Raw genomic sequence first — 26,772 nt, 5'->3', positions numbered from 1 at the left:
ATAATGGGAAATATAAAAAAATTTGCTTTTTCGCCTTCCGTTAAAAAAAACAAAAAAAACACATCTCAAATTGCTTCAAAAACTGTGTGTGTTTCCAGCCTTAAGGGGTTTTCCAACGATTTTGCAGACGGTGTTATAAATAATGAATTAGCTCTCTGATCCTGTTCTGATGCTGGTCTGGTCTCAACTACCCTCCACTATCTGATGTCAGGCTTGACACACAGGAAATATCCTGAATTATCCACTCAGCCAATCACAGGCTACAGAGATAACCCTCCTTAGCCTGTGATTGGCTGAGTGAGCAGCCTGAGATCTTTCCTATGTGACAAGCAAAAGGAAGTGGGGATCAACGGGAACCAGAGCAGCGGCAGAACGGCAGCTGGGGGATCGTTGAGTAAAAATTATTATTTTTAATTTTAAAGGGCTTCTGTCACCCCACTAAAGTCATATTTTTTTTTTGGGCTAGTTAAATTACTTATATTGCGATATATGAAAATATAATGCTCTTACTTACTTTGATTCAGCAGTTTCTTCTAAAAACATAGTTTTATAATATGTAAATTAGGTCTTTACCAGCAAGTAGGGCGGCCACTTGCTGGTAGCAGCTGCAGAAAACCGCCCCCCTCGTCGTGTTGATTGACAGGGCCAGCCGGGATCTCCTCCTCCGGCCAGCCCTGTCGGCATTTCAAAAATCGCGCACCTGTGTTCATTCGGCGCAAGCGCTCTGAGATGAGGAGGCTCGCCTCCTCAGAACTCCCTCAGTGCGCCTGCGCCGATGACATCACCGAAATAGAAGACGTCATTGGCGCAAGCGCACTGAGGGAGTGCTGAGGAGGCGAGCCTCCTCATCTCAGAGCGCCTGCGCCGAATCAACACAGGCGCGCGATTTTTGAAATGCCGACAGGGCTGGCCGGAGGAGGAGATCCCGGCTGGCCCTGTCAATCAACAGGAGGAGGGGGCGGTTGTCTGCAGCTGCTACCAGCAAGTGGCCGCCCTACTTGCTGGTAGAGACCTAATTTACATATGATAAAACTTCGTTTTTAGAAGAAACTGCTGGATCAAAGTAAGTAACACCATTATATTTTCATATATCGCAATATAAGTAATTTAACTAGCCCAAAAAAAAAAAAAGTCTTTAGTGGGGTGACAGAAGCCCTTTAATTCATTCTGCAATTTATTTTTTTTAAATGCAAAATGATTCTGCAGGGTGCACATATATTTGTTGTGTCTGCCCGGTTCATTTATGCTGGAGTCACGTGTTGTGTGCAACTTACATTAAAAGTTGAGCCCGGCTTACGACACAAAATCTATTAAAGGGGTTCTCTCATCTTGGACATTGGAGGAATATCGTTAGGCTATGCCCTCAATGTCTGATAGGTGCAGGCCACACCTCTGAGATCTGCACCTACCCTTAATATGAAGCCCACAAAGTGAGGGCACATTGAAATGAATGGGAGGAGCACCGCGCAAGCCCGACCACTGCTCCATTCACTTCTATGGGGCTGACGAAAATAGCCAAGCCAGCGCTTGGCTATTTTTCGGCACTCCCACAGTAATTAATGTAGAGCAGCTGCACATGCGCGGTGCGCCCTCCATCACTTTGCGGGCTCCATTCTAGGGATAGGTGAAGGTCCCAGATGTGGGATCTGCACCTATGAGACATTGGGGGCATATCGATGCGATATGCCCCAATGTCCAAGATGAGACAACCCCTTTAACTCTGGATTTTTTTGTGACTGTCACGTTGCAGTCGTGTGTCGCATCGCCACACCATTAACAATCACTATATCAAACTTTGGGCAACACGGGTTGCCGTATAGATGAACCCACAATTTGCATTGCTGCAGTAAATAATTCAGAATGTCCACGTGCGTAAATCTATGGAGAGGGTGCCCTGATCTCTCAGATGTTTTTGTGGATGCCCTGATCTCTCAGATGTTTTTGTGGATGCCCTGATCTCTCAGATGTTTTTGTGGATGCCCTGATCTCTGAGATGTTTTTACGTATGCCCTCATCTCTTAGATGTTTTTGTCCCAGTGTAAAAACGTGTTAGATCTCCCACAACAGAACAGCTGATGCAACAGCAGGGACTGATCTTCTAGACAACAATTTTACGCATGCCATAGCACAATGAAAGAGGAAGGAAAAGAGCTTGTAGATTGCCATTCACAAAGATAGAGCCGGTGTCAACCTCATGATTTACTCCAGTGGAACAGCACACAATGCCAGTACTGGGTTTCCATGTCTGGAGCCTATGGGCATAGCATGACTGGCACCTTAGGTAATTGAGCATGTGCAACGGGCACCTCCCCCTAGGGCCCTCTATATAACGCATCCCAGGTGTAGGAAATGTTGAGTGGTATGTTGCAGCCTAAAATGTCTCTTTATGTGTGTTACGGTGCTCCTACCTTGATACGGCTGTACCCCAGGCTTTGGCTCCAAAGCAATAAATAAAGGGAAACATTGAGGGATTAAGGAAGAACTTAAGTCCAGACCTTCAATGGCAGCTTTACTTGAGTAAAAGTTTTTCCAAAACGGTTTACAGGCTTTGTTTTGGTTCCAGCAGGCTTTAGCATGAAACTGGCAGGCAAACTCCACTCTGCTATATCTGTTTCTCTCTGACTCTGCTGTACTGACAGGCTGGCTGTATAACTCAGCTTCTTCTGTATGCAGCACTTCACTTTGTAGTCTGACTCTAGGTTATGCTAGGATACTTTCTTCCTGGCTCCTGAGGCTTCAAGCTTTGGCCTCCATGGCTAGCAGAGCTTAGGGTGCTCTGGCTGGCGTGAGCACATCCAGCAGAGACTGACACTGCACAACCTTCACCTAGCTGGGGGTAAGCTAGGCTGAAGCTAACTGGTCCCCACTCTTCCTGCAGGAAATAGGACTCGCCCACTTCTCTCCAAAAGGGGGTTAGAATGGAATGGTAAGTTCCATTCTATCTACATACAGCTCTGCCGTGTTTGTTGCCACCTTCTGGTGAACCAGGCACATTACATATGAACATAACAGTTGCATAACAAAATAGGAATGCACATTGTGGAGGACCTGGAATAAATACACAAGATGACATGAGGTTAGACCAATAAAGACAGTAGCAGGGTGCAGAAGTGGTAACACCACTCTAGGGTGTTACACATGCAGCCTATAGATGGTGATGTGCATATGTGGTGAAAGAAGCAGTTCTGTGAATATTTCTTAAATAAATGCACTGGATTTGTAAACAGGGTCCTAAATGTCACTTGGAGATCCCTCCCCTCCAACAGTCGACATAGCATGTCCATGGTGTCCCCTAATGGGGACCTATCAAAGAGGTCAGCAGCCTACAGCACTTCAGCTATTGTGAGATTACAACTCCCAGCATGCACACTTGCTTGGTGGTTCTTAGGAACTCCCATAGAATTTAAATGAGCTTAAGTACTGGAGGTTGCTGACCTCTGATCTATCACATGCTCTGACATATCTATTTTAATAAATACTTATAGCCTTCATGAAACAACTATTCTGGAGCATGTTTTCTTGTGACTTTCCTCTGTTATACCTCCTAGGAATTTATGAATACATTGACAACTGGGTATTACCAGAAAGCCCGAGGAACAGCCAACAAGCAACAGTACACCTATAACAGAACCAGCAAGGAACAGTGTACCTATAACAGAACCAGCAAGGAACAGTGCACCTATAACAGAGCCAGCAAGGAACAGTGCACCTATAACAGAGCCAGCAAGGAACAGTGCACCTATAACAGAGCCAGCAAGGAACAGTGCACCTATAACAGAGCCAGGAAGTAACAGTGCACCTATAACAGAGCCAGCAAGGAACAGTGCACCTATAAGAGAACCAGCAAAGAACAGTGCACCTATAGCAGGGGCAGCAAGGAACAGTGCACCTATAACAGAGCCAGCAAGGAACAGTGCACCTATAACAGAACCAGCAAGGAACAGTGCACCTATAACAGAGCCAGGAAGTAACAGTGCACCTATAACAGAGCCAGCAAGGAACAGTGCACCTATAAGAGAACCAGCAAAGAACAGTGCACCTATAGCAGGGGCAGCAAGGAACAGTGCACCTATAACAGAGCCAGCAAGGAACAGTGCACCTATAAGAGAACCAGCAAAGAACAGTGCACCTATAGCAGGGGCAGCAAGGAACAGTGCACCTATAACAGAGCCAGGAAGTAAAAGTGCACCTATAACAGAACCAGCAAGGAACAGTGCACCTATAACAGAGCCAGGAAGTAAAAGTGCACCTATAACAGAACCAGCAAGGAACAGTGCACCTATAACAGAGCCAGGAAGTAAAAGTGCACCTATAACAGAACCAGCAAGGAACAGTGCACCTATAACAGAGCCAGGAAGGAACAGTGCACCTATAACAGAGCCAGCAATGAACAGTGCACCAATAACAGAGCCAGCAAGGAACAGTGCACCTATAGCAGGGGCAGCAAGGAACAGTGCACCTATAACAGAGCCAGGAAGGAACAGTGCACCTATAACAGAGCCAGCAAGGAACAGTGCACCTATAAGAGAACCAGCAAAGAACAGTGCACCTATAGCAGGGGCAGCAAGGAACAGTGCACCTATAACAGAGCCAGGAAGGAACAGTGCACCTATAACAGAGCCAGCAAGGAACAGTGCACCTATAACAGAGCCAGCAAGGAACAGTGCACCTATAACAGAACCAGCAAGGAACAGTGCACCTATAACAGAGCCAGCAAGGAACAGTGCACCTATAACAGAGCCAGGAAAAAACTGTGCACCTATAACAGAGCCAGGGAAAAAAAACAGTGCACCTATAACAGAGCCAGGAAGGAACAGTGCACCTATAACAGAGCCAGGAAGGAATAGTGCGCCTATAACAGAACCAGCAAGGAACAGTGCACCTATAACAGAGCCAGCAAAGAATAATGCGCCTATAACAGAACCAGCAAAGAACAGTGCACCTATAACAGAACCAGCAAAGAATAGTGCGCCTATAACAGAACCAGCAAAGAACAGTGCACCTATAACAGAACCAGGAAGGAACAGTGCACCTATAACAGAACCAGCAAAGAACAGTGCACCTATAACAGAACCAGCAAAGAACAGTGCACCTATAACAGAACCAGCAAAGAGCAGTGCACCTATAACAGAACCAGCAAAGAACAGTGCACCTATAACAGAGCCAGGAAGGAACAGTGCACCTATAACAGAACCAGCAAAGAACAGTGCACCTATAACAGAACCAGCAAAGAACAGTGCACCTATAACAGAACCAGCAAAGAACAGTGCACCTATAACAGAACCAGCAAAGAACAGTGCACCTATAACAGAACCAGCAAAGAACAGTGCACCTATAACAGAACCAGCAAGGAACAGTGCACCTATAACAGAACCAGGAAGGAACAGTGCCCCTATAACAGAGCCAGCAAGGAACAGTGCACCTATAACAGAACCAGCAAAGAACAGTGCACCTATAACAGAGCCAGGAAGGAACAGTTTACCTATAACAGAGCCAGCAAGGAACAGTGCACCTATAACAGAGCCAGGAAGGAACAGTGCACCTATAACAGAACCAGCAAAGAACAGTGCACCTATAACAGAGCCAGCAAGGAACAGTGCACCTATAAGAGAGCCAGGAAGGAACAGTGCACCTATAACAGAGCCAGGAAGTAACAGTGCACCTATAACAGAGCCAGCAAGGAACAGTGCACCTATAACAGAACCAGCAAGGAACAGTGCACCTATAACAGAGCCAGGAAGGAACAGTGCACCTATAACAGAACCAGGAAGGAACACAATGGGTGTGGGCCAGAATAGAAAAGACAGAAAATAGCACAAATTCTGGCGCCAATCTGCACCTGCTAATGGAGGGCACAGATTTCACTTTTTGACTTTTACTGAAATTCTGACATTTATTTTACATTTTCTTTACACTTTCTATTTAGACTGACGTATGAAACCCCAGTCTTAATAAATGAAGGCCTCTGCTTATGGATGTATATTACAAATGTGCCATCAGACCAATATATCGCTATTTTGGGGGTCTGAAGATGTTTTTCCATTATTTTTAGCTTTCTTGATTACCAATTTTCACAACGTTTTATGCTGCAGTCCTCTTCTCATTGATTGCAGAGCATGAAAACAAAAGAAGTGCTGATCGCTTTCCACCGAGGACCTTTCGCATATCTGTCCCATGACCAATCAAAACCGCGAGTGCAGAGTCTGATGTGACAGATCTTTGCACCTTTGTTTTTGTTACTGCGCTCCTCATATGGCGTTTTGACACCTGTCTGCATAACAGTACAGTGCGGGCGCAGATCTGGCAGGGAGCCCAGGTTCTGAGCTTGCCAGTCTCCTCATTGGCAGAGAGCACCACAGTTGCAGTTTGCGCTAACAGCAGATGCTTGTGTTCTCAAATGAAGAACTTGTTTCTTATATTCAGAATACTTTATGAAATTTAAAGGATAACTGTTGTATTTATTTTTTTGGAGTATTGGATTGTGGTGATTAATATCTCCTTGGTGGCCCGATTTCAACTTTTCACTGTGTATTCAATTACCCCTTAATTCCACATTTTTGTTCCCTGTACTGCCTACTTTTACCTGTGCTTAAAATAGGGTTGCTAGGCATGGTCCGTCTATCTGTTGAAGGACGGACCACGCTGCGTGCAGGGTCAGATTACTGACAGCCAGGGACTGTAAGTAAATGATTTAAAGCCAGGTCCTCCCCAGCAGCTGATAACAGTGCCTGGGCTGTGTGCACTTCTCCCTGTCCCTGCACTTGGCAGACGCTCCCTCACTCAGCAGAGCTGGAGAATGCAGAGTTGAAGTAGCGCAGACCGGGGAAGGGAGATCTGCCGTCTGCTCAGTGTATAAATGAAAGCAACATGTGGTAAGAGGACCCCTTTGTGCTGCAGGAGATTAATTCTTTAGGGGGGAGAGCTCTGGTTACTGACACTTTTGGGGGGCTATTGTTACTGGCTAGTGAGGGCAGGCGGGATTAGCCTCAGGGTGAGGGCAGTGGCGGCCATCTTAACTGAATAGTGAAATTGCAGTTTTATGCAGACTGGTTGCTAAGGGCTGAATCTTATTAAATAGGGGGTAAGTCAATAACTGATAATGGAATATCATGTCATTAGTAACTACATATATGAAAATTGAAATTAGGGTCTAAATGTGACTGTTATCCTTTAAAGAGCATTCGCCTCCTAGTAAATAGTCTCTTCAGTCACTTTTGGTAAACCTAGTTGACAACGAATTTGACTGCCGTTGGACCACCACGTGATATAACCTCCAACATTTGAACACCACATTGTGGAATATTTTAGACCCAACCCCTGCTTAACCTAGGAACGCCCCTGCATTGTATTGAAACACTCCTTATATGGAAATCAGCCCTGCTCTTTGAGGTCCCATTTGCAGGATATTCCTGTGCAAAACATCATGGTTCTTAGGTGCCTCAGGGGCTATTACCTAGCTTTCCCAGGCTTCTGACAAGCAAACTACCTGATTATATTTGAATCACTACTGTAATCAGGCAACTATGACATTCAGGAGTATGGAAAAGCTGGATAAAATCCATAACGCTTGTCACACAGCTTTCCACATAAGGATACAACTAAGGGACAGTGGTATAGAACAGGCATCAGCTACCTTCGGCACTCCAGCTTCTCCAGTGAAAAGACAACTCCCATCATGCACACTTACTCTATTGTTCTTGTAACTCCCGTAGAAATGAAAGGAGGATTATGGGAGTTGTAGTTTCAGAACAGCTGGAGTGCCGGAGGGTGCTGATCCCTGTTATAGAATATTTGGCCACTTGAAGGAAGGTTACTACCCAACAAAGTATACTTCCAAGGAGTATAAAGTAGATTCTATAATTCATATTGTGATATATTACCAACTATTGTGATATATTACCAACTTCGTTTTGCATTCCATGCTTCTCCATTGTTGTGGTGCCCAGACATTGCCATTGCAGGTACAAGAACTGGGCATCTCCTCCTCTGCCATGCCGGTTAACTGCTGAAAAACAAAATATTTATAGGCAATAAATATAAACCTGACACTGAAATTATTAGATCCTATCATGGTCTAAAAATGAATGTTTCTATAAGTAACAAATGTTGGTCTAGATATGGAAATGGTCATATAACCGTACAGTGTAGACAGGATAGTCAAATTCTAAAGGGTGGTGGCTCCTGGACAAGGGTGGCTATGAAAGGTTCTGAAGAGGGTAGGCTCCTGGACAAGGGTGAATCTCAAAGGTTCTGAAGGGTGGAGGCTCCTGGACAAGGGTGAATATAAAAATTTCTGAAGAGGGTAGGCTCCTGGACAAGGGTGAATCTCAAAGGTTCTGAAGGGTGGAGGCTCCTGGACAAGGCTAAATCTCGAAAGTTCTGAAGGGTGGATGGCAGCTCCTGAGCAAGGTTGACTCTCAAAAGGTTCTGAAGATTGAGTCTACCCTCGTAACGTAATTAGGCCATACACATAAGATAACATGGAAATGAATAGAATCTGCTGACTATCTCATGTGTATGGGGGCAGCCTGACTGTTCCTTGACCTCTACTGGGGAGTCAAACATCAGCTCAATATTTTGTTGAACCAGGAGATAAGTAGCTGCCTATCTGTATCTCCTTATGTCATTAAACTGGAGTGTATGGAAACAATGGAGACAACCGGGAGGTGAATGCTCCTTAATGCCCTTTCCATAATCAGCCCTGGTTCTGCTATGTGAACAACCCTATAGTACTCTATTTTAAGTGATTCTGCCCTTGTAATGCCGGTACTGTTGCAGGTGAGGATTGTCAATGAAGACATTTTATGTCAAAAAGTAGGATGTGGAAGCTGTACATAATAGAACCCATTAAAGTATTGTTCAAAAAGAATGAAGAAATACACTGCTCAAAAAAATAAAGGGAACACAAAAATAACACATCCTAGATCTGAGTTAATTAAATATTCTTCTGAAATACTTTGTTCTTTACATAGTTGAATGTGCTGACAACAAAATCACACAAAAATAAAAAAATGGAAATCAAATTTTTCAACCCATGGAGGTCTGGATTTGGAGTCACACTCAAAATTAAAGTGGAAAAACACACTACAGGCTGATCCAACTTTGATGTAATGTCCTTAAAACAAGTCAAAATGAGGCTCAGTAGTGTGTGTGGCCTCCACGTGCCTGTATGACCTCCCTACAACGCCTGTGCATGCTCCTGGTGAGGTGGCGGACGGTCTCCTGAGGGATCTCCTCCCAGACCTGGACTAAAGCATCTGCCAACTCCTGGAAGGTCTGTGGTGCAACGTGACGTTGGTGGATAGAGAGAGACATGATGTCCCAGATGTGCTCAATTGGATTCAGGTCTGGGGAACGGGCGGGCTAGTCCATAGCATCAATGCCTTCGTCTTGCAGGAACTGCTGACACACTCCAGCCACATGAGGTCTAGCATTGTCTTGCATTAGGAGGAACCCAGGGCCAACCGCACCAGCATATGATCTCACAAGGGGTCTAAGGATCTCATCTCGGTACCTAATGGCAGTCAGGCTACCTCTGGTGAGCACATAGAGGGCTGTGCGGCCCTCCAAAGAAATGCCACCCCACACCATTACTGACCCAATGCCAAACCGGTCATGCTGGAGGATGTTGCAGGCAGCAGAACGTTCTCCACGGCGTCTCCAGACTCTGTCACGTCTGTCACATGTGCTCAGTATGAACCTGCATTCATCTGTGAAGAGCACAGGGCGCCAGTGGCGAATTTGCCAATCTTGGTGTTCTCTGGCAAATGCCAAACGTCCTGCACGGTGTTGGGTTGTAAGCACAACCCCCACCTGTGGACGTCGGGCCCTCATATCACCCTCATGGAGTCTGTTTCTGACCGTTTGAGCAGACATATGCACATTTGTGGCCTGCTGGAGGTCATTTTGCAGGGCTCTGGCAGTGCTCCTCCTGTTCCTCCTTGCACAAAGGTGGAGGTAGCGGTCCTGCTGCTGGGTTGTTGCCCTCCTACGGCCTCCTCCACGTCTCCTGATGTACTGGCCTGTCTCCTGGTAGCGCCTCCATGCTCTGGACACTACGCTGACAGACACAGCAAACCTTCTTGCCACAGCTCGCATTGATGTGCCATCCTGGATAAGCTGCACTACCTGAGCCACTTGTGTGGGTTGTAGACTCCGTCTCATGCTACCACTAGAGTGAAAGCACCGCCAGCATTCAAAAGTGACCAAAACATCAGCCAGGAAGCATAGGAACTGAGAAGTGATCTGTGGTCACCACCTGCAGAACCACTCCTTTATTGGGGGTGTCTTGCTAATTGCCTATAATTTCCACCTGTTGTCTATCCCATTTGCACAACAGCATGTGAAATTGATTGTCACTCAGTGTTGCTTCCTAAGTGGACAGTTTGATTTCACAGAAGTGTGATTGACTTGGAGTTACATTGTGTTGTTTAAGTGTTCCCTTTATTTTTTTGAGCAGTATATATAGGGAGGGCTCCCATTTCTTCACACATCTGGATGATTGCTTGGAGGTTTTGTTTCTTGTGGATTCATATGGATCGTCCAGTGGACCTGACACAATAATGGGCCCCTAATAATAGCCTGACTCAAAGGTCCAGCAGAAGACACTCCCATCTGGAGGTGATTTTGAATCCCCCCAGGGCCTTCTTCTTATGAACTGATTCATAAATGACCTATTTATTAGTATTTTTTTTTATGAAATGCCCTGTGTGTTCAATGATAACGACAAAAATGATCATGGAAATTTAAAGTAGACGTAGACATATTCTGTATAGATGGAGGGGTGGCCCTCAGAATTATTCCCTCAGAAGGGCCCACTCATTCTCTCTGCTCCCCGAGAAGCATTCCTTTCCAGGGATGGTTCTGCATGGAGACACAGCGGTCTACAGCTCTGGTATAAAGACCCATAGAGGCCATATGTCCCACTTTCCGCCAGCATATAGCCTCAGGCATTCCCTTTAGCGGGACTTTTTGACTTTTTCAATGTATTTATGACAATATATTTGTGATGAATCTGCATTAGTTACTGGCAGAGTATAGTGCAGATTTTAGTCTTTTCATTTAAGTTTTTTTTTCAATTGCAGGACCTTCCACCTGGACCCCCCCCCACCACTAATCAAAAAACTGGTCCAATGAAGACAAGGTGGAAGCTAATTTACTGGGTTGCTGGGGGTTCTGTATTGGACTACAATAAGGTACAAATTTTGTTTGCTTTGAAACTTTTTAAAGTGCTTTTTAATCTGCTTATGAAACCACTGCCTGTATCTGGGGTCCCAAGGGTGTTATTAGATCAAAACATAAAAAATTCTACATTTTTCAGGGTCTGGATCTGAATACTTTCGTAGTTGCATGTTATTAAGAATTTTGTATAGACAGTGAGTTATTCAATAAAATGTATCTGTACAGCGCCACCTGCTGTTTGTTTTTATTTTTATTTATCAGTCTGCCACAGTAACATTGGTGAGGTGGTCATACATGCTCAGTTCCATCCTTCAATTGCCATCAGCCGGATCTACTGTTAGAAACTGTGACAATTACAAGGAGAGAAGTGTAGCATAAAAGACATGCTCCCCTGAGCTGTGATAGGGAGAGAGCTGTAGCAGAAAGGACACACCCATTGAGCTGTAATAGTGAGAGAGCTGCAGCAGAAAAGACATGGCTGTTGAGCTGTGATAGGGAGCGAGCTACAGCAGAAACAACCCATTGAGAAAGGTTAGGCCCCCTTAATTGTCATTGGGAGAAAGCTGCAGCAGGAAGGATATGCCCCCTGAGAAAGGACATCAGCAGGATGGGGAGTTTGTGCAGGCTTGGGAAAGGTAGGAAGTAGAGTTGCACCCGGTATCGAAGTTTCGATACCCAATCAATACTTTTAGAGCCGGATCGATACGATATCGGGTCTTACAATTTAACGATACTAAGCTGCGCAGCCTCGTATCTGTTAGAGAACATGGCTCTCAGCGCATGCCATGTTCTCCTCAGCAGCACAGGGGAGAAGGAGGCAGTCCCTCCCTCCTGTGCCGCTGCCACCAATGGACTGATAGCACTGCGGAGGAGGGTAGGGGCTATAAATATAACAATGAGGGGGGGAGCCTGTGGCCACTGTGCCACCAATGATTATACTTTACAATACTAGGATTGGGGGGCGCACTGCGCCACCAATGAATATAATTAACACATTAATTTAAGTGTAGGCAGCGGTATCACATACCCGGCACCCACCCTCTATGACAGGGAGCTGTGATCCCCGGCAGTTAACCCCTCAGGTGCCGAACCTGAGGAGTTAATTGCCGGGGATCGCAGCGCCAGGTCATAGAGGGCAGGTGCCGGATATGTGATAGCGCTGCCGGCACCCGCTGCCTACACTTAAATTAATGTGTTAGTTATATTCATTGGTGGCGCAGTGCGCCCCCCAATCCTAGTATTGTAAAGTATAATCATTGGTGGCACAGTGGCCAAAGGGTCCCCCCCTCATTGTTATATTTATTGGTGGCAGTGGCCACAGGGTCGTCTCCCCTCCTCCTCATTGATGGCAGTGGAAGTTCTCATCAGAGCCCCAGCAGTGAAGTCGGGGGCTCCGATTGGTTACCATGGCAGCCAGGATGCTACTGAAGCCCTGGCTGCCATGGTAAGCTCCCTGCTGCTGTGTGCACAAAGCACAGAGCAGCAGAGAGAGTGTGAAGTCCTATTCACCCTGATAGAGATCTATTAGGGTGAAAAGGACAAGAGATTAAAAGATCCCAGGTTCTAGCCCCTAAGGGGGGAAATAGTAAGTAAAAAGTAAAAAAAAAAATAATAGTTTAAATCCCGCCTTTCCCAATTTTACATATAAAATATATAAACAATAAAAAAAAACATATTACATATCGCCACGCCCGAAAAAGTGCGAACTATTAAAATATTAAAAAAATATTTCCTATGCGGTGAACGCCGTAACAGAAAAAAATAAAAACCACGTGATTCGCCATTTTTTTTGTCACTTTGCCCCCCCAAAAAATAGGATATGTTCTATTATGGGCCGGACGTTCCATAAAATGTGGAATGCACGCTGCTTTTTTTGGTGTTTTTTTTTTTTGCGTGGTATCGAATGGTATCGAGTATCGCAATACTTTTTTATGGTATCGAAATCGAATCAAAATTTTGGTATCGTAACAACCCTAGCAGGAAGCATGCTGGAAAAGTGAGGAGCCAAAGATGTCTGTGTTGCAAATTCTCCAGATACAAGTTAAGGCTGAAAGAAGTCGTCATGGTGGTCCGGGCCATATGGAAAAGACGGGAAAAGGGAATGATTCCAATCGGAGAACACGTGCATGAACTGTAAGTCACTGGATATAACTGTACTGCAATCACTTATACCGTCTGTATGAATATCTACCACTATATGGCGGTAATACTGGTCTTTGCATAGTGTGTTTTTTTCAGTCCCTGTTTACTGGTATTGGTAGTAGTCCCCTGGGCGGTACAGTTCCTTTAGTACCTGCAGTAGCTGATCTCCCAGGATTGTTTTTACAATCCCAGTCTGATTTTGTAACTCACCTGGACGCAGCTGTGATTTTCCCCCATATTATCTTGTTTCCGATTCATCAAGGATCCATTGTGCCAGTAAGGAGCAAACACTGGAAAGGAAAGCAAAATCCAGACGCAGCTTTTAGTAAAACCAGAAAATGATTCATACAAGAAACTGCTCTGTGGTCCCAGTAAACAGTCGGCCCCTAACAGCCCCCAGGTTCCTGTGCGATGAATGGCGGCCATTATATCTCCTATTAAACCCATTTTCCTCTCTGAATAAACTCACACAGGCGGATTTTAATTTTTTTAAATTTTTTTTAAGCCCTCATCTGGTCCTGCCAAGGCTACGCAAATGTCAGAGTTTCTGAGAAACGTCCGGATATTTTTACTTTGACGAGAGATTATGCAAACACAGAATGTCTGGAGAAGGCATGATAAAAATAAAAAGACTTGGGGTATGTTCACATGAACTCTTTTGCCGTGGAACTTTGGCGCAGAAGTTCCTCCGGTGAATTAAGGATTGCGGAGCAGCAGCTTAATCTGCAGCTGCGCCGAAAAGGGCTCCATGATCCACAGCTCAGCCACCCAATAAAATGAATGGGAGGCAGAAACCAGGCAGATGCCGACAGGATTTTGGCAAAATTTTATTGCAGCAGTCTGCGTCAAAATTCTGCAGTAAAACCTGCCATGTTAACGGCCCCTTAAAGGGGTTGTGTCACGATTCATATTCTGCATTTATTAAACCAGCACCTAGATGTGAATACTTTTGTAATTGCATGTAATAAAAAAAATTGTATAGACACTGAGTTATTCAATAAAATGTATCTGTATAGCGCCACCTGCTGTTTGTTACTTTTCCTTATATTTTGTCCGTCTCACTGAGCTGGTCGAACGTGCTCAGTTTAAATCTTCGATTGCCACCAGCCCTATGTTCCGTTAGAAGCTGTGGCAGTTATAGGGTGAGAGATGCAGCAGAAAGGACACACCCGTGAGCTGCCAAGCTGAAGATAATATAGCAGGGCAATTGCAGCAGTGAATGGGGAGATCTCTGGACCCATGTGCGGTACAGGGCTAGTGAATTTTTAGGGCCAGAAGTAGAAAACTGAGCCCCCTTGTATCTAAGGAGGTATGCTGACTAACACAAGCCATGTTTCTGCATCTATTTCTGAAAAATTCTGTTTCCCATCACTGTGACTACTCGTGGTTACTACTAGAGTTACTTCGATTAATGCAGTGTCCTAATATCAGCACCCAGGGAATTGGGCATGATTTACGGTATCTAGATTTCTGGTGTTTTCAAGTTCACCAATAGGGGGCTCCACAATAATGTTTGGTTCCCAGGAACGTTAACACAACTCAATGTTTTTCTATAGGGGGAAAAAGTTTTGTAATAATTGCAAAATTTGTATTGGAGCTCTAGCCTTAAAGGGTAACTAGGATTAGAAAAACATGGCGGTTTTCCTAGAGAAAAAGCGCCACACCTGTCCATAGGCTGTATCCGGTATTACATCTCGGATCTATTGAAGTGAACAGGGCTGATCTGCAATACCAGAAATGACCTGTGAACAGGGGTGGCGCTGTGTTTGTAAGAGAGCAGGCTTGTTTTTCTAGCCCTGGTCAACCCTGCGGATGCCAATACAGTTGAAGCCTGTGGTTAAGCAGGGAGTTATAGGCTTCCTGCCCTTCCATTCTCTTCCTACAGGATGCCTGACCACACACATGACATCAGCTTCCTGATGCAGGCGGTGCGATGACATCATCACATTATGCCACCTATACTAGCTGCGCAAAGATGCCTCATCGTGCTTGTGGGGAATCGGGGTAATTGTGTCTTGGGTCTTACTTAAGAGGTCTCAAAGGGCATTATTACTTATTCAGGGTGGCACTACTTAAGGGGGCATAATAGGCATTATTATAAAAGGGGATGTCCCACAAAAAATATTCTACAGTTTTCAAACCAGCATCTGGATCTGAATACATATGTAATTAAATATTTAGTATAGCCTCCTGCATAGCGCCACCTGCTGTTTGCTCTTTTTCAAATTTCTCTGTCCTGCTTACTGAGACGGAAGCACATGCTCAATTCCATCCGTCAACTGCCACTAGCTGCAGCAGACAGGACATGCCCCACTGAGAAAGGACAGCCCCCCTAAGCTGCCCGGATCCATGTGAGGTACAGGGCTGGTTTTAGCTTTATTAGAAAGAGATTGTCATGTACTAGATTATGTATGATTTGCATTTTTTACCTTATTCATGGGATAACCCCTTTAGGGGGCATTATTAGTTTTAGGGCTACCCAGGAGCATTACTTTTTATGGAGCATTATTACTTTTTAGTGAGCACTAAGGGGTCATTATTGCTTTTTAGGGGGCACTCATGGGGCATTATTACTTTCAAATGAGCATAAAGAGGGCATTATAACTGTCTAGGGAGCTCACAGGGGCACTGTTGCTTATTGGGGGGTAAAATGGGCGCATATTGGGCATGAATATTATGTAGGAAATTAGCAGCTTCATTACTTTGTGTGGACACTGAGAAGATCACTATCACTCTGTGGGGTATAAAAGATGGTACTTTTACTATAACCGTCTGAGGCACAATATGGAAAATTATGTCTCCGGCTCTATAATTTTTGGGAGTACTGCTGTTTTCAGGGGTGCTCTCTATGGGGCACTATGTGGTATTTATAGTTATGACACCATTATGTCTGAAATAAAATATTTGCAGAGTACCACAAAACAAAGCAGGTAGTTAGAGTTTGTGTAGTGTAAGGAATCGCCTCTTATTCGGGGGTCATTCTCACAATGATCTTCATCGACCACAGGGTTAGGGGCCAAACATTGCTTTTATTTGGCACCTATATATAAATAAAACACCTGCCCGGCTGGGCTCTAACTAAACATGAGGACTCCCTACCTCACTGAAAGCCCCGTTCACACACGGGAAGAACATGCGGCTTTTCCCAGCCTAACAATCCAGCACTTCCAGGCTGTAACAAAGTCCAGTACCTTTTGGGGGATTGTGGCCAAGAAGTCCTCCTGACTCTGGCCTAGCGACCGTCGATTCCAAGACCTCGCGGAGTCCCCCTCAGACGAACACCTAGCCCCGTGGCCTCTCAGCCAGCTCAGCTGAGCCCACTTGTACAGAGCCTTCCCAGGCCTCTGCTGCACACAGACTCTTCCTCCTCCTAACAGTCTGGACTGGGCTCTTATCCTAGACTGATTGTTCCACCTGGTGCGGCCTCTGACCTGCTGATTGACAGCGAAGAAATGGAAACTCCTGCCATATCTCTCCCCTAGCAGCCGTAGGGGTGAACACTAGCACCAAACCCAAATGCTTGTGAGAGGGCATCTACCTGGCTTACAGTCTTCCCTTTATTCTGCCAGACCCAGGAAAACAGCGCTTGGTTTGTCACGAACACAAGTTTATTATGGAGTAGATCATATCTATGGGACTTTCTTCCCCATCTCATGAGCAGGTACTCTCTTTCACGAGCGAGGATGTTGCGCCTTCGCACCCGTGGCCTCTCTTTTTTCTTTCTTTTTCTCTCCACATTTGGCCTTCGGCCTCTGGAACTTCTCTCAGAAGATGTTTTTTATGTGATCGGCAAGCTCTCTTTTTTGATTCTTGGGCTTCTGTACATGCTCCTCATGTCCTTTCTTGGACTGCTGCAACTCTTGACTGAACGGTTCCAGTTCATGGTTGTGTCTCGACCCTTTCTCCTTCAGCAGAGCATGCTTGTCCCCGCACGCTTTTTTAAAATGCCTCCGGTGCACATCTTCCATTTTCCCAGCTGTGGTTTCCCCCACTTTGGCAGCAGTTTCAGAGACCTCTGCTTCTTTAGTGGCTTTTTCCACATCAGTAGCCACTCCTTCGGTCTCTGCAGCACCTGAGGACCTCACGTCCCCCAACACCTCGGCCTTAACTTCTTCAGCCTTTGTTTCCTTGGACCCGGCATCATATACTTGCCCTTTTAAGTCCTTCTCCTCTTTCTCCAGAGGCTCACCCAGGACACTGTTCTCTTTTTGGGAGGAATTCGGGAGAGCCAGCCCACAGTAGTAGACAGGATCTGCATACTGGTCGTCCATCTCCTCATATTTCTTCCCCAGCAGGCTGCTGGCTACTTGGAGAAACTTGTAGGCGGAGGGGACATCCTTTGCGACCTGGTCCTGGTTACACACTGTCATGAGACTCTTGGCCTCTGCATCCACATCAGCCCCATCAACGGGTTCAGCAGAAAGACCTTCCATCTTCTCTGCCTCAGGCGGTACTACAGCGCCATCATCTCCAGACCGCCTCCTAACAGGCTCTGGCTTAGACCTCTTGACATCCTTCAGAGGACTCTCCTCTTCAAGTTTCTCATTTTCCACCTGCTGCTCGAGAGCACGCTTAGACTTCTCCAACTCATAGACGTTCTTCCCGACGTCATCTTTTGAGCTCATGAGATCTTCCATCTCTGCTCTGAGTTGCCTGTTCAGCCTCTCAAATTCATCTCGCTCCTCAAGTACTTCTTCAAGAGCTCTGGCCAAGGAGAGGGCCTTGGTCGCCTTCTCTCGAGCATCAGTCTCCGCTTGGTCACGTTTTTCAGCATATCTGGCCGAGGTGGTTTTCTCTTCAGCCAGGAGCTTGTCCAACATCTTCTGTTTCTTCTCCAATTTAGACACAATTTGTTGTCATTATTATCACATATTTCACATGACATCACATTTCCATTATGCATTTCGGCAAGCATGGTACCATCACTTTGCACCTTATCTGCACCCTTGTTCTCAATGTGCAGCTCCTTCACATTATCATTTAAAGGGACAGGTACAGATTCTGCAGGAGTTTTGTCACTCTCTGCAGAAGTGTCTCCATTACTTAAAACCTCCAAGCATAAGGGGAAATTACAGCCCACCATTCCCTCATGTATGAGCGTATTTGTAACATCAGGTTCACAAGTCCCAGTTCTCACCGGAGACTCTCCCTCAGTGAGAACCACCTGATAGTCCGTATTGTCCACATAATTGTCCCGAACATGTAACACTCTATCAGTCTCTGGGACGGCCATCATGCTACCTCTTACCTGGCCTAGCATGGGATCTCTGCCTTTCACCACCCCAAATCTAGCTTTGATCACAGGCTCTTTGGGTGACCCAGAAACCTTCTCCCCTGCGAGGGACTAACCGCAACAGGCTTACCCGCCTGTTCAGACACTGTGTTTTTCCCAATGTCATACACTTCCGAGACGGTTTTTCGCCTCAGTGATTTTTTCGTCACTGACCCAGCCGGTTTCCACTGCGGCCGGCTCACGGTCACTGGATCTGCCACACAACTATTAACAGGAACAGTCTTACCGCCTGACGTCGTGGATTCGGGAGACGACGATATTCCCAGATCACCAGTCTTCTCTTGGTTCCTGGTATTCCGAACACCCGCAGACTCCTTACTGCAAACGTTGCCACCGAAAACAGCATGGCCTGGAGTCCTGACTTTTCCTGGACGGTAACTCCAGCCGCACTCTTTAGGACTTTGCGCACACGTGCAGGAAACATAGGATCTCCTGAGAGCCGCACCTCTCTCCACCTCCTTTTCTTCCCGACGGTTGCCCTTGGCAACGGCACACATCTTTTCCTCTGGAACTCCAGCGGCACAACTCAAAGCCTTTTTTCCGCTCCATAGCTGCCAGAAGAACGGAAAGTCTTTGCCAAGCACAAACTCCACTTCCAGGGTCTCACATTTTAAGAGCTCCCATTGCACACGGCCATAGTCCGTGATAAAGGTCAGAGACACGGTGACATCTGTCTCTGGCGCCCTCTTTAGAAAGTCCAGTACTTCAGGCTTAACCCAGGACATGCGTTGGCGGGAATCTAAAGTGACCCACAGCGGGATTCCCCCAATCACCAACTCGCAGATTCTTTCTGTATCAGATCTTCTGACCTCACAATCATCCATTGCATAGTCCTGCTGCAGGTGGGTCTGCATAGACTTCATAGTGACAACAATCAGTCAGTCAGTCTCTTCTCTGGGCTTCTGGCCCTTTATATCTCTGCACCACAGCAAAAATAGTCCACAATAGCACGAGCAGCACCTGCTCCACCGAACAAACAGGCTTCCGGCCCTTTAACTCCACACACTGCAAAACAGCTTTCAGCAGCACCTGCTGTCTCGCCGTTGCCCCTAGCAACCGACCGTTGCCCTTCTCTCATGGACAAGATGCCCGCATCCTCCACCAAATGTAAGAGATCGCCTCTTATTCGGGGGTCATTCTCACAATGATCTTCATCGACCACAGGGTTAGGGGCCAAACATTGCTTTTATTTGGCACCTCAGCAAAACCAAAACAAACAATACAAATAAAACACCTGCCTGGCTGGGCTCTAACTAAACATGAGGACTCCCTACCTCACTGAAAGCCCCGTTCACACACGGGAAGAACATGCGGCTTTTCCCAGCTTAACAATCCAGCACCTCCAGGCTGTAACAAAGTCCAGTACCTTTTGGGGGATTGTGGCCCAGAAGTCCTCCAGACTCTGGCCTAGCGACCGTCGATTGCAAGACCTCGCGAGTCCCCCAAAGTTCAGGCTAACACCTAGCCCCGTGGCCCCTCAGCCCACCTGTACAGAGCCTTCCCAGGCCTCTGCTACACACAGACTCTTCCTTCTCCTAACAGTCTGGACTGGGCTCTTATCCCAGACTGATTGTTCCACCTGGTGCGGCCTCTGACCTGCTGATCGACAGCGAAGAAATGGAAACTCCTGCCATATCTCTCCCCTAGCAGCCGTGAGGCCTGTCACTGCCTCACAGTAGCTTGAGGAAAAGTAGGGCAGTTGCCAAAGATGTCTCTGTAGACACATACTGCAGCTTAAAGAAGTCATCATGGATGGAAAAGACAGAAAAAGTGAATGACTGCAATCAAAGGAGAAGTCAACTGTATGTGTCACAAAGAGGGGGGAGGGGATAAACACCAGAATGACCACAGAAGGAAAATTACCAGGAAGTAGGCCTCAAGGCTAAGGAAAGGGAATGGGTGATCAGCTAGGTAACCCTAAACCTAGCCTTGACTCCTGTCAGTATGAATAGACCCTGAAGGTGGGAATATTCATACACCGGAAACCTAGGCCCTAGTAACCCTGAAAATCCCTAGGAGTAGTGACAGGGTCTGAGACTACTGGTTCCTTCCCAGATGAACGAATCAGCGTCTCCCTGAGGCCTAGTAGACAACGAGCAATTGAGAACAACAAAATACAAAGCAAAGAACACTTATCTTCAATAGAAAATGGATGAGCAGGAACACCAATCAGAACCACACACCAGCTCTTCCAACTTCAAGCAGATAATATCAACCGCATGGTATGAAGTGTGAGTCCAGACTAAATAGAGGAGCAGTAATGACCACAAGCTGCACCTGGGACAAGAGGTGTGGTCATTACCAACAACAACACTGCAACAAGTGAAAACAGAGAGACTGTCAGATAACCTCACGTGCCGCCAGTCTCTCAGATCTTCTAACCTCTATCATGGGAGAGACCGTGACAGTAAGTCATTGGATATAACTGCCCTGCCACCATATTTTTCACCTCATAAGACACACTCACCCCCCCCCCCCCCAAAAGTGGGGGAAAATGTCCCTGCGTCTTATGGAGTGAATACTAATGAGCGCTTCCATTATGGAAGCGCTCATTGGTACTGAAGGACCGGAAAACGCGTCGGATCACAGCACAGCTGCGGCAGGAAGAAGACAGAGAGCACTGGAGGTGAGGAGCGGTGGCGTCCAGAGCAGGAGAGTTAGGCTGATTTTTTTTAAATTTTATTTGCTCTCAGGCTGGGGGCTTACATGAGGCTGATGGCTGGGGTCTGATAGATGGCTGGAGGTTGATATATGACTGGAGGCTGATATATGACTGGAGGCTGGGGGCTGATATATGGCTGATGGCTGGGGGCTGATATATGACTGGGGGCTGATATATGACTGGGGGCTGATATATGACTGGAGGCTGATATATGACTGGAGGCTGATATATGGCTGATGGCTGATAGATGGCTGGGGGCTGATCTGAGGCACGGGGGGGCTAATCTGAGGTCTGAATGGGGGGGGGGGTCTTATTTATATTGGGGCTATTAGCTGAGGTATGATTGGGGGTCATTCACATTGGGGTCTGAGCTGAGGTCTGATTGTGGGCCTGATCTGAGGTCGTATTGGGGTCTTATGAACATTAAGGGGTGCCCTTATATATACTGTACTGCCTGTCAGATGGTGCCCTTATATATACTGCCTGTCAGAGGGTGCCCTCATATATACTGACTGTCAGAGGGTGCCCTCATATATATTGCCTGTTAGAGGGTTCCCTTATATATACTGCCTGTCAGAGAGTGCCCCATACACCATGTCTGTCAGAGAGTGCCCCATACACCATGTCTGTCAGAGAGTGCCCCATACACAATGCCTGTCAGAGAGTGCCCCATACACCATGTCTGTCAGAGAGTGCCCCATACACCATGCCTGTCAGAGAGTGCCCCATACACCATGCCTGTCAGACAGTGCCCCATACACCATGTCTGTCAGAGAGTGCCCCATACACCATGTCTGTCAGAGAGTGCCCCATACACCATGCCTGTCAGAGAGTGCCCCATACACCATGCCTGTCAGACAGTGCCCCATACACCATGTCTGTCAGACAGTGCCCCATACACCATGTCTGTCAGAGAGTGCCCCATACACCATGCCTGTCAGACAGTGCCCCATACACCATGTCTGTCAGAGAGTGCCCCATACACCATGTCTGTCAGAGAGTGCCCCATACACCATGCCTGTCAGAGAGTGCCCCATACACCATGCCTGTCAGAGAGTGCCCCATACACCATGCCTGTCAGAGAGTGCCCCATACACCATGCCTGTCAGAGAGTGCCCCATACACCATGCCTGTCAGAGAGTGCCCCATACACCATGCCTGTCAGAGAGTGCCCCATACACCATGCCTGTCAGAGAGTGCCCCATACACCATACCTGTCAGAGAGTGCCCCATACACCATGCCTGTCAGAGAGTGCCCCATACACCATGTCTGTCAGAGAGTGCCCCATACACCATGCCTGTCAGAGAGTGCCCCATACACCATGTCTGTCAGAGAGTGCCCCATACACCATGCCTGTCAGAGAGTGCCCCATACACCATGCCTGTCAGAGAGTGCCCCATACACCATGTCTGTCAGAGAGTGCCCCATACACCATGCCTGTCAGAGAGTGCCCCATACACCATGCCTGTCAGAGTGCCCCATACACCATGTCTGTCAGAGGGTGCCCCATACACCATGTCTGTCAGAGGGTGCCCCATACACCATGCCTGTCAGAGAGTGCCCCATACACCATGTCTGTCAGAGAGTGCCCCATACACCATGCCTGTCAGAGAGTGCCCCATACACCATGTCTGTCAGAGAGTGCCCCATACACCATGTCTGTCAGAGAGTGCCCCATACACCATGCCTGTCAGAGAGTGCCCCATACACCATGCCTGTCAGAGAGTGCCCCATACACCATGCCTGTCAGAGAGTGCCCCATACACCATGCCTGTCAGAGAGTGCCCCATACACCATGCCTGTCAGAGAGTGCCCCATACACCATGCCTGTCAGACAGTGCCCCATACACCATGTCTGTCAGACAGTGCCCCATACACCATGTCTGTCAGAGAGTGCCCCATACACCATGCCTGTCAGACAGTGCCCCATACACCATGTCTGTCAGAGAGTGCCCCATACACCATGTCTGTCAGAGAGTGCCCCATACACCATGCCTGTCAGAGAGTGCCCCATACACCATGCCTGTCAGAGAGTGCCCCATACACCATGCCTGTCAGAGAGTGCCCCATACACCATGCCTGTCAGAGAGTGCCCCATACACCATGCCTGTCAGAGAGTGCCCCATACACCATGCCTGTCAGAGAGTGCCCCATACACCATGCCTGTCAGAGAGTGCCCCATACACCATGCCTGTCAGAGAGTGCCCCATACACCATGCCTGTCAGAGAGTGCCCCATACACCATGTCTGTCAGAGAGTGCCCCATACACCATGCCTGTCAGAGAGTGCCCCATACACCATGTCTGTCAGAGAGTGCCCCATACACCATGCCTGTCAGAGAGTGCCCCATACACCATGCCTGTCAGAGAGTGCCCCATACACCATGTCTGTCAGAGAGTGCCCCATACACCATGCCTGTCAGAGAGTGCCCCATACACCATGCCTGTCAGAGTGCCCCATACACCATGTCTGTCAGAGGGTGCCCCATACACCATGTCTGTCAGAGAGTGCCCCATACACCATGCCTGTCAGAGAGTGCCCCATACACCATGTCTGTCAGAGAGTGCCCCATACACCATGCCTGTCAGAGAGTGCCCCATACACCATGTCTGTCAGAGAGTGCCCCATACACCATGTCTGTCAGAGAGTGCCCCATACACCATGCCTGTCAGAGAGTGCCCCATACACCATGCCTGTCAGAGAGTGCCCCATACACCATGCCTGTCAGAGAGTGCCCCATACACCATGCCTGTCAGAGAGTGCCCCATACACCATGCCTGTCAGAGAGTGCCCCATACACCATGCCTGTCAGAGAGTGCCCCATACACCATGTCTGTCAGAGAGTGCCCCATACACCATGTCTGTCAGAGAGTGCCCCATACACCATGCCTGTCAGAGAGTGCCCCATACACCATGCCTGTCAGAGAGTGCCCCATACACCATGCCTGTCAGAGAGTGCCCCATACACCATGCCTGTCAGAGAGTGCCCCATACACCATGTCTGTCAGAGAGTGCCCCATACACCATGCCTGTCAGAGAGTGCCCCATACACCATGTCTGTCAGAGAGTGCCCCATACACCATGCCTGTCAGAGAGTGCCCCATACACCATGTCTGTCAGAGAGTGCCCCATACACCATGTCTGTCAGAGAGTGCCCCATACACCATGCCTGTCAGAGAGTGCCCCATACACCATGCCTGTCAGAGAGTGCCCCATACACCATGTCTGTCAGAGAGTGCCCCATACACCATGTCTGTCAGAGAGTGCCCCATACACCATGTCTGTCAGAGAGTGCCCCATACACCATGCCTGTCAGAGAGTGCCCCATACACCATGCCTGTCAGAGAGTGCCCCATACACCATGCCTGTCAGAGAGTGCCCCATACACCATGTCTGTCAGAGAGTGCCCCATACACCATGCCTGTCAGAGAGTGCCCCATACACCATGTCTGTCAGAGAGTGCCCCATACACCATGCCTGTCAGAGAGTGCCCCATACACCATGTCTGTCAGAGAGTGCCCCATACACCATGCCTGTCAGAGAGTGCCCCATACACCATGTCTGTCAGAGAGTGCCCCATACACCATGTCTGTCAGAGAGTGCCCCATACACCATGTCTGTCAGAGAGTGCCCCATACACCATGCCTGTCAGAGAGTGCCCCATACACCATGTCTGTCAGAGAGTGCCCCATACACCATGCCTGTCAGAGAGTGCCCCATACACCATGCCTGTCAGAGAGTGCCCCATACACCATGTCTGTCAGAGAGTGCCCCATACACCATGCCTGTCAGAGAGTGCCCCATACACCATGTCTGTCAGAGAGTGCCCCATACACCATGCCTGTCAGAGAGTGCCCCATACACCATGTCTGTCAGAGAGTGCCCCATACACCATGCCTGTCAGAGAGTGCCCCATACACCATGCCTGTCAGAGAGTGCCCCATACACCATGTCTGTCAGAGAGTGCCCCATACACCATGCCTGTCAGAGAGTGCCCCATACACCATGCCTGTCAGAGAGTGCCCCATACACAGCTCCTGCTCCACATACGTTCCTTCTAGAGAGCTCTCATAGACAGCATCTGCCAAAAACTGCCTCCTAGTTCCTGCCAGATATGAATCTGTATTTGCGTCCTAAGTGCGTGTTCACACTTGGAGGTTTAGGTGTATTTAAACCTATATCTGAGTAGTGACTCGCAGCCTGTCACAGTGGCTAGTGAGGAGAGAGTGCCACCGCCATCCCCTCTCCTGTATAGTCAGTGACACTGATGAGTCTTCACAGCCGTATAGAGGTCTCGTGTTGTCACCCTCTGCCTATGGTGTCTGTCGCTAAGCAACGGCCCAAACATATTGGATCATTAATTTGTTCTAATCAACCGTGCTGAGTAAAGTGCCATGCTGGGAGTTGTAGTTGTAGGTTGCTCGTGTCAGGTCTGACATCATGGCTTCCTGTATACGGTATCTGACACTATGAATGAGAAAACTGCACCAACCAGTTCACTCGTCATCGCTGCGGACAGACACAAGACGTATCCTATTCACACCTATCTGTATCTATTTCCAAACAATCTGCTCTGACGTTCCGTTCACTGTGCACGTAGTGGAGCTGAGTCTGTCACTAGGCACAATATCATGATACCACAAGATTATGGGGTATTTTTTTTTTTCTTACATAGGACTGCAAGTCAACCTACTACTACATTATATGAACTTATTCGGTCCCGCAGCCCGAATATATACTATTTTTTTTGCTATTCCCTAAACTTAACGGGACAGTTACAGATGTAGCAGAGCTGAGGCTGCCATCTAGCACAACTCATGCCGATATCACTATGATTTGTGGTTTTACACAGGACTGCTGGTAAATGCATTACACCAGCTCAACTAATGAAGACCTAAAGAGTTAAAAGACATTCAGCTCTGCTATATCGGCTTACAAGCTCGATAATAAAGTTTATTGCGTTGGAATGGGACAGAGGAGGCAGACCCCCTCCCTATACTGAGTCCTATGGTATAAGTCATGGGAGGATAAGGAAGGACACTTACCTGAGAAGCATAGACACCAGCTTTGCTAGACTAGTAGTAAGCTGCTCAGGAGTCAGGAGTGATTCCTGCTCTGTGCACACCGCCTCCTGCTGGCCACACCCTCCAAGCACACCCGGGTCACGCCCACAGTCTGCTGGGACACAGTGTAACATGACAGTGTGAGCAGAATCCACGTCATGTGATGTCATCGATCAGATTTCATGTGGAAAGAATGAGTGCGGTCTGCGGGCTGGGAGAGCGGCCATGATGTAGCTGTCACACCCGGCCCTAGTATCAGATGTCACCTATATATATATATATATATATTATTTATTGTATATTTTTATTAATTCCATCGGTGACATCCACACATCTTGATGTCGTCCTGTATAAGATCTATACATACGTGTTCTTTTGTATATCTCAATGACATGCGCAAGAGGTTGTCCAGAATTAGGCTGCATTCCTA

General features: G+C 47.4%; 1 protein-coding gene across 1 annotated transcript in view; it reads right to left on the bottom strand.

Annotated features, from left to right (window-relative positions):
- Positions 1 to 26,349, bottom strand: part of STEAP1 (STEAP family member 1) — a 37,416-nt gene extending 11,067 nt beyond the window's left edge. Inside the window, exons 1-3 of the mRNA XM_040434518.1 lie at positions 26,325 to 26,349; positions 13,534 to 13,611; positions 7,901 to 8,005 (exon numbers count right to left, since the gene is read on the bottom strand). Of these exons, the coding sequence (XP_040290452.1) occupies positions 7,901 to 8,005; positions 13,534 to 13,581 (153 nt within the window). The 5' untranslated portion in view covers positions 13,582 to 13,611; positions 26,325 to 26,349. The remainder of the gene's footprint in view (positions 1 to 7,900; positions 8,006 to 13,533; positions 13,612 to 26,324) is intronic.
- Between the last annotated feature and the right edge of the window lie 423 nt (positions 26,350 to 26,772).

The sequence above is a fragment of the Bufo bufo genome, chromosome 5 (assembly GCF_905171765.1).
Source record: "Bufo bufo chromosome 5, aBufBuf1.1, whole genome shotgun sequence".
In the NCBI taxonomy this organism is placed as follows: Eukaryota; Metazoa; Chordata; class Amphibia; order Anura; family Bufonidae; genus Bufo; species Bufo bufo.
Note: the sequence above shows the minus strand (reverse complement) of the source record. Positions and strands in the feature narration are given on the sequence as shown.